At 36.2% G+C, this 12,998-nt stretch overlaps 1 protein-coding gene across 1 annotated transcript in view; it reads left to right on the top strand.

Annotated features, from left to right (window-relative positions):
- Window positions 1-12,998, top strand: part of ADAMTSL1 (ADAMTS like 1) — a 400,259-nt gene that overhangs the window by 245,804 nt on the left and 141,457 nt on the right. The window contains exon 4 of the mRNA XM_054002970.1: window positions 4,433-4,478. Coding sequence (XP_053858945.1) covers window positions 4,433-4,478 — 46 coding nt within the window. The remainder of the gene's footprint in view (window positions 1-4,432; window positions 4,479-12,998) is intronic.

Here is a 12,998-nt window from a genome sequence, read left to right as displayed (position 1 = left end):
GACTACACCTTGGGCAGTACAAGAGCCCAGCCATGACTACACCCAAGATGGACTCAAGATGGACTCCTGGTCACAAGTTTTCACACTTTAAAAAGTTTTGGTCCATTTACATAATAGGGTTAATTGTCCAATTACAGCTTCAGGTTATGAAGTCCCATTCTCCCAGACTGCTCTCCTCACTTCTCTGTTGTTTATACATTTTGGGCCTGAGGCTGTAATGGTGTCCTTGGTTCTCAGGCTGGAAAAAGATTGTTTTGTCTAACTAAACTGTGAGGAGAACTTGCTAACACGTTATATGAAGTTCAGAGCTATATGCTAATGCAGTACAGAATCTGGAAAATATGAAAGCTAAAACTTAAGGCATCATGTGAACAAAAGGATATGGAAAAATCTTTTAAATTCTTTGAAAATTATTGTCAATTGAGTGATTTAGACATGAGTTTAGCAGACCCAACCAAATAGTTTCAAAAAGTAAACTCCTTAAAGTCAATACAGTCCTGATGAGTCTTTCTTGTTCATAACAATTTGGTGTTCAAGGCCCTCCTTCTCAATTCCTTTACAGGAAAAGGGGTATGCTGGAAGAGTAAAAGAAACTGGCTATTCCTCAAAGAAGCACAAACACAGAAATTGTATTGAGGATGGCAGGGAGTCATAACACTGTGCCAGATTTGGAAAAGAGGTGAGAGCAACAGTGTGAAGAAAGGGAGATACAAGATCGTGTTACCCCCATGTGTGTAGCCTGGCTTCATGCCACAGCCTGATTAATATCCCACGGGAAAAGACAGACCCACAGCATACTTATCTCACAAGTACAGTGCAGAAACCAGAATCTGTCCCAGAAAAGTGGCTATCAAGGGGTGTGAAAATAAACTAGTGGGGATTATTCAACATTGCATCAACTTCCAAACCCTGTAGTGAATAGCTGCATCAAAATTCATATGCACAAAAATAACCCACCCATGGCTCATAGTTGCTTGTTTATGTGCAGACTTGTTTCTTAAGTAAAGAAATTCAAAATCTGATGACTGCTCAGAGTGGCAGGAGTTGATGAGTTCCTCCTCTGAAAATCTCTTCATAGTCTTTGGTAATTACTGATAAAGGCAACTTTGACAGGGGGTTGCTGTTCATTCTGGCATGGATTTTTGCAAGGTTTCTAACTCTAGCTGAGCACAATTACACATCTACTTGAGGCCTTTGAGGGGGAGACTTGAACTAAGTCTGTCTACAAACTGGAGCCTGGAGAAATAAATACCAGGGGTTTGGGTTGTTTACATTAAGAGAAGAGAATATTTTAATATATTAAAAGTTGTTAACCTCTTTCAGAAACCTTACTGGAAACAAGTGACTAAGTTTAAGGAATGAAACATGATTCCCAACAGCCTGCTTTTCTTTCATATTCACATGATAATAATTCCCTGTCAAGCCAAAACCTCAGCTACCTTTTTCCACTGAAAAATCCCCTGCAGTGCAGATAACAGAGATGGCTAGAAGTACTGCTTACTTCTCCCACTCTTTCTGTGCTCTTTCCTCTTGCATATTGGTTGACTTCTGAGTTTTCCTGCTGGCTGTGTGTACTCCTTGTTGGTAGGAGTTATCATTTATATCCTGAAGAGATCAGAGGATAAATGATGACTGTATCTCACAACATGGGCTCAGTAATCTGCCATGATCCTTCCTTGCATGCTAAAGGCTCAGTGCTGTGGAATTCTGCAAAGTGTCCATGCTGAGATATGCGTGCAAATCCCATGAGTTTGAATTCTGAAATAGTTGCTTGTGCTTAAGAGAATCTGGAATACTGTCCTGAGGTAGGGTACATCTGAAACACAAATTACTTTGCAAATCTATTTTGAAAATATATCATGTAAGGCTGAAAGCTGTTACCTGCTTTTGGCTGATGCGTGATAACTGGGAAACTAATGAGTTTAAACAACCAAACTCCAAAGTATGGTCTTCCTGAGGAAGCAAGGGGAATTTTCCAAGAGTGTTTCCTAGTCTTCATGAATCATAAGAGTACTAGCTGCATCCAGAATTAAATTAATAAAAATTAATTTTATCTGAACATCCCTGGCCATTAGCCACAAGAAGAAAAATGGAAGAAAAGAATGGAATAGTTGTTTTTTCATGTATCTAATGAAAGAACCTATTATTTCCCCTAATGCAGAGAATAAGTGAAAAGTAAGTGGGTTTTTTTATTTCAAAACTGATAATATGAAGAAACCATGAAAAGAAGAAGAAACTGAGTGGCAGCTGATAGAAAGGAAGCTAATGTTTTCCTGAAAATTCAATAGTTCTACGATTAATCAGTTATAGTAATTGAAATTGTGCTAATAGCAAGTCTGTGTGAAGCAAAGTAATATCTGATAGGTTGTGTGGCATTTCTGAGAGACACATGGGACAGGTATCAAGCCTCATGAACAAGTTATTCAGTGGGGTAAATGAGGCCTGCACTACAGCTGTCTGCATTCTGCATAATTTACTTCTTTATTTGCTATCTATCATTAGCAAAGTACCTTTATTGAATGCAATATAAACAGGTTTCCACAGTATTTTTCCGAGCTTGCCTATATTGCTTAGGAATGACTGGAATAGTGTGTGTGGGAAGGGGTGTTGCTTTGGTATTTTGTTGTTGCAGTTGGGTCTTTTAGTTGGGTTTTTTATTTCATAGTCTATTATGGATATAATTTTTGTTATTGTACTGCCAAAACCAATTTTTTTCTACTGCTAGGTACACTGCCCATTTTTCACTTCTGTGCATGGTTGAGATCAGAACTCATTGGAGTTAAATATACAATGTGACAAAATCACTGAATTAATGATAGTGATTAGTGATATTTCTATTATGCTTTTAATTTTTATATGCCAAATGCTACGCAACAGAATGTGTTATCTTTCCACATAGATTTATTCTGAAAATATGATGAGGCTTATTTACTTGTTTGTCTCCTCTTGTGATCATTTAGATAGCTGTGGTATGTAAATGACTACTGGATGAATTTCGCAATTAAGTCTTGTGAATAATGAAGATAGAGGGGATGACTTCAATAACTTAAAGAAAACTTGTTCCATTTATTTTAGAGTTAAATCAGTATGAGAAAAGTTTCTCTTGCTTTAAAAATAAAATTTTAAAAAAAGTGAAGAAAAATCAGTGCATATGCTGCTGTCCTTTCCCTTGGATAGTTCAAAATGGTTTGAAATTTAAAAATCAGGCTTGGCAGGCATTTATTCCTGAAGGAATGTGTGCTTGTTAAGTCATAGCCAAAAAAAAGAAGGAGAAAAGGGGGGAAAGTTGTGAAATTAAGAAATTAAAAATGTTAGGAATTCTATTCTTTTGAAGGATACATTTTAAAAGCCAAACTCTGCATTCTGATTTGCATGAGATCCTCAGCAGAGTGTACTGTCTGAACTCATAAAATACATGAAACTTCACGTAAGGTCAAATGCTGAGAGTACATGCTAGAAAGGTATTGCCCAGAGTGCTAAAAAGATATCTGGCTGTTGACCTTTCTTTTGGGAGCCCTGCCAGCATCAGGACTGGTATGGGTCTGCTGTGGGACAAAAGGAGAAGAGTCATGGAGAGCACACATCAGGCTATGTGCTCTCTTTGACCTCACTGGGCCTAGCTGCTCTTTGAATGCTGTTCTGCACCAGTGAATTGAGGGGAAGCTTTATCCTTCTTCCCTCATATCAAATTGGGAAAAGGCTATGTCATGCTAGCCTGAAAGAGGGAAAATCTAAACTGTATGAGAGTAGGTTTAAGTTAAATATATTGATTTTTTTTTTTTTTTTTTTTTTTTTTTTTTTTTTTTTTTTTTTTTTTTAATGTGAAGGTGGTCAGTCACTGAAACAAGTTGAAGCTTTGGGTGTCCCCATCCCTAAAAGTGTTCAAGGCAAGGTTGAATGAGGCTCTGAGCAATCTGGTCTAGTGAAAGATGTCCCTATCAATGGCAGTGGGATTGGAAATAGATGGCCCCTTTGAACCCAAACTATACTTTGAGTTTATGCTGCTGCAGGCATAGTTCATTCATCCCAGTGCCCAAAAGCCTGCCTGCTCAGACTGTGCCAGTGATAGAGTGTGTACCCAGTTAGACTCAGAGCTATGCCTTTGTGAAATCATGAGGAATTGCATGGAGACACAAGACATTATTCATGTCATGCAGATGTTGTTCTTCAGCTAAATTCTGTATTCTCATTTACAAGCTGATGCTACCATCTAGAAAGTAATTTTTAAAGCAAAGGTAGGAAACCAAGGAGTTGTAGATTTCATTCCTCAATAGGGACAGATAACCTTTTACTTTGAGGAAGAGGGTTGGTAGGGGAGTAGGTGATTAAAAATGCATATAGGGAAGTTAATGACCCAGTAAACACATTATGTGTTGGCTTTTTATATTCAGCTATTAATGTTTTTGGGTTTGTTTTTAATTTTTGGACACAGGACCTGTGAAGGGCGAAACATCCGGTACAGGACATGCAGCAATGTGGTAAGTGAATTATAGCTTCAAAGTGATACAAATCATCACATATGATAATCACATCCATGTTACTGCAAATAATTTCATGAAGTGATAGTGAGAATCTTGTAGGTATCTAAACTATTTTCATACCACAGGACCCAGAACCGTAGGCAAACCTTTGTCAATTTCTTGGAATATGGAGAGATTATGGCATAGCCTGATGCTAATACTGTCTGGAAGGGATTGCATTCACAGCCACATAAATAGAGAGTCAATGAAACTTCAGAGGTGCTCTTCTGCTCCCTTGCAGAATCATGATATCTTGTGTTCCCAGTAGTGCTTTGATAACCAGCTGGTTCACGTTGGGTAGTCTGTCAGGCTGGAGGATTAAACTGTTAAGAATTGAAGACAAATTAGTAGAAGATATGTGATTCTATGGTTCTATATATTTCTGTTCACTTGTGCCCTCACAGCATTTTAATTTTGTTGTGTGTCTTAGAAAAGCAGTTTTATATAGCCTGTATCAGTGTTTTGGCATTTCCAAAGACTCTTGCTGGTTTTTTTTAATATGTGGCAAATATAGTTTTCAATACAATAAAGTAAGAAACTTCAAATTCTGTCTCAACAAAGTGAAAGTGTATTTTCACTGTTGAAAATTGAAATAGAGGCTTTCATATGGAAAGTTTTATTGGGTGCCAAGAATAGTAAAGGCTCTCAAGTTACATGGAGAAATGTCAGTTTTACCAGTAAAGATGGAAAATGAAATCAAACGTACACCGGTCCAAGCTTTCTCATGCCTGATAGGGACATAGTCAGAAGCTTTTCAATACATGCTTTGTTTAAAAAGTTTAAAAGTTTAACTTTAAAAAAAAAAAAAAGGAAATATATTTGCTCATATTTAGCTTATTTTTTCTTCAATAAACCACAGTTCATAATGAAAGAAACTGCTTCTATCTGAGTTGTAGTCTCCTATGCAGTAAGATTTTTCTCAGTTCTTTAGGAGCTGGGCTTTGATAATCCCTGTGAGCCCCTTCCAATTCAGAATATTCTGTAATTCTGTGATTCCTCTGAATTTTTTCTGATTGTATCATTTAAGTTCCTGAAATGTCTCGTCAGTCTAGCCTTCACCTTCCCTAACTGACAGCAACTGGTGTAGTAAATAGATTTGCTGGCAGATTAACAGTACAATTTTCCTCTGAAGAATTTAGACTACACCACATCTGTGAAAGGAATTTGAAGTTTGACTTGTGCTAGTCAAGTTGCAGGCTCTATGACACAAAAAAAAAAAAATTAAAAAAAAAGGGAAGAAACAAAGAAATACTGTTAAATGTTAATTAAAGGCTAATTGGACTACAGTTAAACCCATTTTTTTTGTTTTGGTTAGGCATTGCATGCACATTGTGTCTTTCTGGGTCTAATCTGCCCTTGTGTATGTTAAGAGCAGTGAGACAGAGTACATCCTGCTCTCCTGCCATTAGGTTACTGGATCACTCTGATTGAAAGGTTGGGGCTTTAGCTAGGTTGCAACCATTATTTTGGAATCACTGAGTTTCCAGAATAAGGAATATTTCTTCAGACGTTATTTTTAGCTTAGGTTCTGCTTTGCAAATGTGCATCTAAACAGTTTTCCTTCAAAATAAAATCTTGCATAGTTTTGTCAGGCAATTTCTTTACATATCTTTTATTTGGCAATACCAGCTCTAGCAGTGAGGCATACAGCTGCAGAACTCAATTATTTCACACCAAATAATCCAAAATGAAGCCTTCAAGCTTTCAGCTTTACTATGCTGAAATCAGTGCAGTTTTTCCTCTGAAATATGAAGACACAGGACTGCTTTTGCAATTTCAAAATGGTTTTGGGGGACTGTATAAGAATGGCTTGTGCAGTGTAAATCTAAAGCTATTTAGGAACCCCAGACATGCATCACTGAAATCCATTCTGTAACTGAATTGTGCAGCTTAACACTGAAAAATGCTTTGTCTCTTTCAGAATAGTAAAACAAAAAATTAAATCATATTCTTTGTCATTAATGAAGTCTACTTTTTTGTCTCCACATACACACAAATTGGATCTGCATATACAAATTTTATCTGCATACACACAAATTGGATCTTGAAAACAGTTCATTAAGTTCTTAGCTTGTTGTGAAATTCTGCACTAGAAAAGGTCCACAATATTGTGTGTATTTTTGTTAAGTCAGATTTTGCCTTTCAAGATTTCATCCAAAAAGACATTGAAAATTTAGAGAATGGAAATTCCAGGCTCATGAGACCTATGTTTTCATCTGTTATACAACAGTCTTTGAAGGCAAAAGAGATAGAATCCCTCCCCATTCCAAGCTTTCATTACCATTATCTTGTGCATAGCTTGAGGAATGATGTTCATAAAATAACCAGTGTTTTTGTTTTTTTGCAAGCTGCCTTTCTGTGAACTGATGTGTTTTTTAAATGACCATCTTCTTGCAGGAAAGGATGGATAGTTATATATACTAAAAGCAAATTGTTTGAAATGTGAAATTGGAGAATTGGAAGATTAGTTTTGGAGTCTGGCAATGAATATGTTTTATAGGCACTATCATTTGCAAAATTTTGTAACAGCTGGCTTTAATTCATCCTGAAATTAAATTACAGAAGGGGAAAAAATGAGGTAAAGAAAAAGAGAGGCAATGGGAGAGAGTGGCATGCCTGTTTTCCCATTGGCCTATATTAATTATTCCAGAGATGCTGAATAATTTTGCATAATAAAAATGTAGCAAAGACTGATACTGCTGTCTATAAAGCTTCTGAACAGTCCTTAAAAGAACAAATCCAGTCCAGTATATTTGCCACTTGCATTGCCTGTTGTTGATCAGAAACTGGAAAGATTATGGGTATGAAGCCACATGTGTAAATAGTAAAAGAAGGAATGAGAGACTATGAAGATGATTTAGGGCTGAATTGCATCTGCTTTTTTTCTTATTCACATGGACTTAAGCATATTTCCAGCCATTTTAGAATGTAATCATGGGAGGGAGAAAGGGATTAATTTGTTTTTCTTTAGAAAATCAGTCTGAATGCAATGAAAACAACTGTCTGGGTTGTTGTACTGAACATAATGCAAAATAAACAAATATAATTCCAAATTCTGAGTAGGATTTTTTTTACTTGTTCTCTTTCCTTTTTTTTTCCCCAAGCTACAACACTTTTTTTTCCCTTCTTCTATGTGCGTTATTGGTTACCAGGTGCTTTCCAGCTTTTGTACCAGGCTGTCATGCCACCTCATATGCCCTTTCTCTTTTTAGTCCTTCTGCCACTCTGCTGTAATCTGCTTTCTCTTCCCTTCATTTAGATGAAAATCACTCTGAAGGTTGTTTGTTGGAATACATACTGTCTTTATACCCTTCTTCTCAATTATCAGAATTTTTCTTTTGACTGAAAATATTTTTATTTTCCTTGATATTTTTCCTTTCATTGCACTGCTTTCTGAATAAAAAAAGAAGAGAGAAAGAAAAAGAAAAAAATATGAGACTGACACTGAAGCCACACAACATTACTAGCTCTTTCAACAAGGCTCCTTTTAAGCCTAAGATAAAATTTGTAGATTGTAGATCCCATTAATCAGGCAACCAAAGCTTGTAAACACCACCTGCAACTCTTTTAATATATACCTCACTTTCTTCATTTGGCTGAAGTACCAGCTGCAATGTCATCCCCCATTTTTTGGCTTGCATTCAGACAAGCTACTTCCATCCCTGTTTCTTATCAGCCATGCTGCATTTTGTACACCAGTACCAGTGTTGTTCATCTTACTTTCTACAAAATAACATAATCTTCTTTCCATGCTGTAAACCCCAGCCTGGAAAATGTCAAACCTAAACTTCCATATAAGTACATAATTCTCAGAAGCACTGGCTTATGTGTATGAGAAGTATCATCACCAAGTAGATATTATCAGACCTACAAGAATGATTAGCAGAGTTTAATTTTTCTACCCAGTGGTGATTAGAAATGCCATTTTGCAATCAAACCTCCAAATTTACATTTTGCAGTAAAATATTAAGAACATTTTAAACAAATTATGGGCACTACACATATCTCCTTCCAAACACACAATTTATTTAATGTAAGTTTACTTTTTAAGTGGAAATTCTTCTAAACTCAGATAAATTATTGTGACTACAGTCTGTTCCTCAAACTACCAAATTTTAATAACTTCCATCTTATTTCTGATTGGCTGCAATTTAAAACCTCAGTGTGTCATCTAGAAATTATTTCTTCATACTTGGAAACAAGTGCTTTTATTATCTAGCAAATGACAGAAGCTTCGACTTCTGGATTTGCAATCTTCTCAGCAAGCATAACTGTGAATCTGTGACAGTTAAAAAATAGAACAAAAAACCCACATTGTGTCCAGTTATTGTAAAGGTGTAAAGAAACTTCATAGCCCGAATAACCTGAGTTGCTTCCCTTACAGTAATATTTCATGATTTGTCAGGACTCTGGGTAAATCAGAGTTTTAAATTCAGTATTTCTGACAATTTTTTTTTTTAATTTGAACAGCTCATTTTTGAGCTGTTTGATAATATGGCACCCTCAATGCCTTTAGAAAAGTATGCTTTAATATTATGTACTTACAGTAATTTTTGACTGAAGTTCTTAGAAGTTTACATGCTGAAATTAAACTTACTGTATCTAATTTACATGCTTGTTTTAATATTTAAAAGAAATTGACAAAAAAAAGAAATTAAAATTGCATGGATGGCTGCTTATTGAACTATTTGCTAAAATGGGAACATACTTTCAAAAAAAGGCATTCTTTTGATGAAAAAATATTTTATAAATATTTGTTATGACAAATATTAATGGAACTTTGCATTTTTAGTTCACTGACAATTTTAGCTCTTATCTCCATGCCATGTTTATTTAACACTGAGAACATTTGCTGATATTTCCCCATTTTCTTTGTTCCTATTATTTTTCTCAAGCTTCCCTCTGTCAGATATTGCAATGTGTTGGGGTTCTTAGAGAAGGCTTTAGTATGAGCCCCTCTCAATCTAAGCAACTAAGTATGATCCTAAGTTATTTCTAAGTTCATGGGAGTAGACTATTGAAAAACCTGGCTGCAAAAAAGCTAATTCAAGCAGGGCACTCAACAGGTCTTCAAGGCTGAGTGAAGTTTCTGTTAAATCTCTAGATCTCCTAAGTCTCTGTGTTTTTATCTAAAGTTCTTATTTGGTCTTAGACAAGCCCCTACTTGAGGACTTCAGGTTTTCTTTCTCATTAGGGAAATTTGTGCAGCTGCAACACTGTGAGTACTTCATGGAACTGGTTCAATAAGCTGTTCTGTCAGATGCTGCACAGAGTAGTCCAGTTTTTTAGTCATTTTTTGTACAGAGGAAAAGCTCCAGGTATAGTAAATCATTCTTGGCCTCTGCAAATATACAAGCACATATATTGTAAACTGTTTTAAAGTTCCTCAACTGTTTCCACCTATCGCTGCTTAGATAGGATCTTCTACATTTCACCCACTAAGTAAACTTTAAAAAGGCTGACCCTTTTTTGTCCCATGAAATCTGATCTACCTATCACCATCAAGGGACATCTGGGATTCATCTTATCTTTTCCACTGGATTGTTGATTAGTGGAAATTGTTTTGAATGGGATTCAAACATGGCAAAACTCCATGGACCTTATGAATTACAATAGGGTAAAACAGGAGGTCAAGTTAAAAAAAAAAAAAAAAAAAAAAAAAAAGAAAATCAATGTGAAGAAGAAAATGAAGCCATAATAATATGGGCCACATTACATGCCTAAGAAGTGAGGATGAAACTCCCTTGTATATTTTAAAATGGGTTTCGTAGATCAACAGGTTTTCTGATCACCTTTAAAATTATATATCTTTTCATTGCAGTACAGGAAATCTTGACCTGAGAGGATGAATAGAGATTATAGGTATCCAGCACAGGCTCAGTGTTTCAGTAATATCTCATGAGCCTTTGTGAGCTAAAATCCATAAAAGACCCACCTAGAACTCACAGAATTAAAGGAGGAACAGTTGTTTCCTATTCACTGGAATTTTTTCATCCTTAAAAGGTCTTCATGAAAAGGAAGTTTGAAGATAAATGGACTTAGATGATACTTTCAAGTTTATTAGTTCTTTCTGATTCTTCAAGGAGTGCAATAGCAGCAGTTCCTCATATCTGCAGGGGCTGTTAGATAATTTCCAAAAGAAAACAAAACGGGTAAGACTTGGCTATAGTACCAAAATTGGAATAACCTGAAGCAGGACTGTAGTAGTTTTGTGGCCAGATACCAGGGCTGCCACGTGCTCCAGGCCAAACACAGGCCATGCAGATGTGGTTAGCAAAATTCCTCACAGAACTACATAGCCCATGCAGAGATGTACTACCTCGTGTTCACTGCTACACTGACTTGGCCCATGACTTCTGGCTGTCTCAAAGTGTCTGTCAATCTGTTGTGCACATAGGCAAGCTACATACTGTTACACAGCTCCCAGAATCAGACCCTTAGCTGGACCAACATGTGACTTCACTCAGGCCAAAGGAGCAGCGCTAGCTGGCAGCCATAGAGGGTCCCCTTCCCCTAAACCATCACGCAAGTACCAAAAGCAGGCCGATTTTTTTCAAGAAGACTTTTTGGAGTTAATCTATAGTTTCTTCTGCCCAGGAGCTAGCAGAAATAAGGCACAGTAAAACTGCCTCAAAATAGCAAGTGGCCGTATCTAAAGGTGTGCAAAGTATTTAGAAGAAAATAGCAATTTACTGCTTGAAAATATATGCAAAAAAACACTGGTTTTACCTTATATTCTGTTTCAGCAACTAGAATACTTATTTATAGGTTGGAAACTTATATTGGGCTTTGATCAGATATTTGCACAAATGTCAGCATGAAGAAGTTCTGATCTCCACTGACATATAATACAAACAAAAAATAGTAAATTTAAGATAAAAAAAACAAAAAGAACGTGCTAAGTTTTGTACAGCTCCTATATTTTCAGTCTCAGTGCCCTGCTTCTAAAAATGAGAAATGTTCAGAATTCAGACCACAAATTTTCTCAATACTGTCCATTTTGGCATAAAAAAATATTATACAGCCTGTGGAGGTATTATACATGAACACACAAGTACTTGTGCTTTTTTAAGCAGAAGAAAAGATCCTTCCTGAGGGAAAGTCATCTCCAATGCCTCCAGGTAAATTTAGGATTCAGGATTTCAGCAGGAGAAAAGTTTCTGTACCAGGCTGCGACGCTTTTTCACATCTATGTGCCAAGATAAGTATGTGTGTATGTCTTTCTGACTGCTTGCATGTATTCTTAATTGCTTCAAGTTTCACATGAAAACTTTTTTAAACACAAGCTCTGCTATTTAAATTCATTGTTTTATTTTGACCACAATATCAAAGACTGGAAGTATTTAACATTAGTCCTAGTCACCTGCCGTGTCCTGAAGTCTTGTTATGTTGAAGAACATTTTTTATTTCTTTGATTAAGAAGTAAAATCCAACACAACACACATAGTATTGAGTTCTGCACAAAGCAGGATTATGAATTCTGTGCATCGTGTGTTTTATTGGGCCTTTTTCTCTTTGTAAAAATAAAGCTGTTACAAGCCAGGAAGTTCTGAAGGTAGAGCCAAGCTTGTACCAAAGTAGAGAGCTGGCTTGGATTTCTGCAACTGAGCCTTAGCTTGGCTATCTGCCAAGCCAATAGACCTGACTGTATTCATTTACAGACAGAAAAATTCACAGAAGGGTAGGCACCAGAAGATTTTGTGGTAGGAAATAAGGCCACTGTGTTCTTCTTTTCTTGTTCAAAAATAGAACTAAACCAGATCTTAGGTCAAGCTGTTACTGTCTTATTGTTCATCCTTTGTATAAGAGCAGAACATAAAGACCACTTTTTCTCTAATTACAGAGCTGTAGAGGAATAATGAATTCCCCACATATTTTTCTTCTTGCTTCAGTGTCCAAACTTTGTCTTGTATCAAAAGTTTGCCCAGATCATAAAAAGATCCTGATTGCCCCTCAGTTTTTCTTTATATTTTAAAATCAAACTGAAATACTTGCAGCTTTTTTTAAAATATTCTCTAATATATTGACAGAAAAAACTGAGTTCTCCAGCAGTAAAATACCAGTTACAGGCTTGGACTTTCAACCTCCACTTTCAAAAAGGAAAAATGAGCTCTGGGTTATTGCTCTTTGATACATATTTTTCTAGAGATAGATTTAACCCACATCCTTTTTTCTCTTATGCCTTATTCCATTGAACCTTTTGTGACTATTGCCTTCTACTTAGATCATAGAACTTTTGACTGGAGTTTGACCCTTTACTTTTGGGGTGCCTCAGACTCAAACACAAAGTGAATTAGTTGAAAATTTGCTCATATGGTACAAAGAAAATTAGATGACAATCTGTGCTTAAGGCCACAGCTTGTATGTGTGTATAGTTCACAAGAAGAAAGGTTTGGAATGTTGTGATCTAAGATTATTCAACATTCAGATAAAATAGCCATAATCACATTCCAACAGTGAATGAGAGACCAAAATGGC

This window comes from Vidua macroura, chromosome Z, assembly GCF_024509145.1.
Source record: "Vidua macroura isolate BioBank_ID:100142 chromosome Z, ASM2450914v1, whole genome shotgun sequence".
Lineage (NCBI taxonomy): Eukaryota > Metazoa > Chordata > Aves > Passeriformes > Viduidae > Vidua > Vidua macroura.
This window is presented reverse-complemented; position numbering and strand designations above follow the sequence as displayed.